General features: G+C 32.7%; 1 protein-coding gene across 1 annotated transcript in view; it reads right to left on the bottom strand.

Annotated features, from left to right (window-relative positions):
* Positions 1–1,564, bottom strand: part of LOC119594807 (basement membrane-specific heparan sulfate proteoglycan core protein-like) — a gene marked incomplete at its 5' end in the record, with an annotated part of 219,836 nt that overhangs the window by 96,127 nt on the left and 122,145 nt on the right. Inside the window, 2 exon segments of the mRNA XM_037943897.1 lie at positions 340–447; positions 668–778. Of these exon segments, the coding sequence (XP_037799825.1) occupies positions 340–447; positions 668–778 (219 nt within the window).

The raw sequence follows: 1,564 nt of genomic DNA, 5'->3' as shown, positions 1-1,564 counted from the left end.
TCAGCATTCTTCCCAAAGTTCCTGAAATATATCCTTTTTTCTTTTTTCCTTTTTTTTGCAATAAATGAATGAATATACCCTAAATTGTGTCACATCTCATCCTGGAAAAGGTAATTCTCAGTAGGTAATTCCTTGAGAAAACATAATAAATAAATCTCATAACCTCTTATAAAACCAGCATGCATGTCCTCCCAGAGCATGCATGATTGCACAGCAAATACAAGGTATAAACGAATACATATTGTGCATTTCTCAATAAAATGGGAGAAAAGAACAACTGTGATTACCCACAGCTCTTATCCACTTAAGCTTGATGAAAGAATGGAGAACAGTACTTACCACAGTCTTGTTCATCAGAACCATCCAAGCACTCTGCATAGCCATTGCACTTCCCAGTACTTGGGATACAGGCACCATCTCTACACTGGAACTCATTTGTGCGACATTCTAAATGAAGAGATGAACGTTGTCAGGTCTAGTTTGTAAAAGTTGAGGCAAATCAAATACAACAAATATAAATATGAATCAGGTCTCAGGTGTATTTTAATCTTTCTCAGAAAACAGTTAAGATGTGGGAAGACAGAGGAGTAAGGTAAAGAAAGGCAATAAAGAGCAAGCAATCTTATCTACTACAACTTACAATTCTTTAAACTAATCTTGAACTTACCACAGTCAGCACGCTCATCAGATCCATCAATACAGTCATAGGTTCCATCGCATTTTTTGAAGTCTGGGATGCAAAAACCATCACCACACTGGAATTCACTGGTACTGCAACCTACATGGACAGAGGGCATCCACATATATAACATACACAATCTGCTAAACTTTGATATTTAAAGCATTGGTCAATTTCACGATAAAAGTAGATCTCTTTGAAATTTTATAAATCATGTATATTCAGTTGCATAAATGTGACTGAATATGCATTAAAATTAATACTTGAATTGTAACAGAGCTTTAAAATCAAAATTTTGTCAGATAAACATACAGGAACATAACAGAAAATTGGAAACACAACAGCAATACAAACATATAATAATATACCCCAACAGTGATATAACATGCAAACTGTGGTTTCTTTGGAAGAAGAAAACGATACAAGTAATAATAGACAATACAAGAAAAGACAATTCACGCAATTTTCACATATACAAAAAAGGATCTGTCTGAAATTGTAAGTCCTGATTTGCGTCGGTTTTACCACCTGATCAATCGAGTCAATGTCCTTTTGGTTCTTTCCTTTTGTATCTGTTCCGTGTTTCCAACTCTAGTTCCTTATCTATTTGAAATTAGCTTGACTTTAATGTAAAGGCAAAGAGGGAATTGAGTCTTAAAAATAAGTATCAAATAATATGATTGTCTTAGTACCATGTTTCAGAATATATATAATAACCTGAAATATTTCATAAAAAAAAAAAAAAATCAAACATATTCCAGACTCAAAATAATAAATTCCTTATGTCAAGTCTATCAAATAATCTTTGGAAAAGTGGAGAAAATAAAGAAGAGGGAAATATATTGATATAATCATCTATCATTTCAATTCAATATAAAGATGCTT

The sequence above is a fragment of the Penaeus monodon genome, chromosome 34 (assembly GCF_015228065.2).
Source record: "Penaeus monodon isolate SGIC_2016 chromosome 34, NSTDA_Pmon_1, whole genome shotgun sequence".
Lineage (NCBI taxonomy): Eukaryota > Metazoa > Arthropoda > Malacostraca > Decapoda > Penaeidae > Penaeus > Penaeus monodon.
This window is presented reverse-complemented; position numbering and strand designations above follow the sequence as displayed.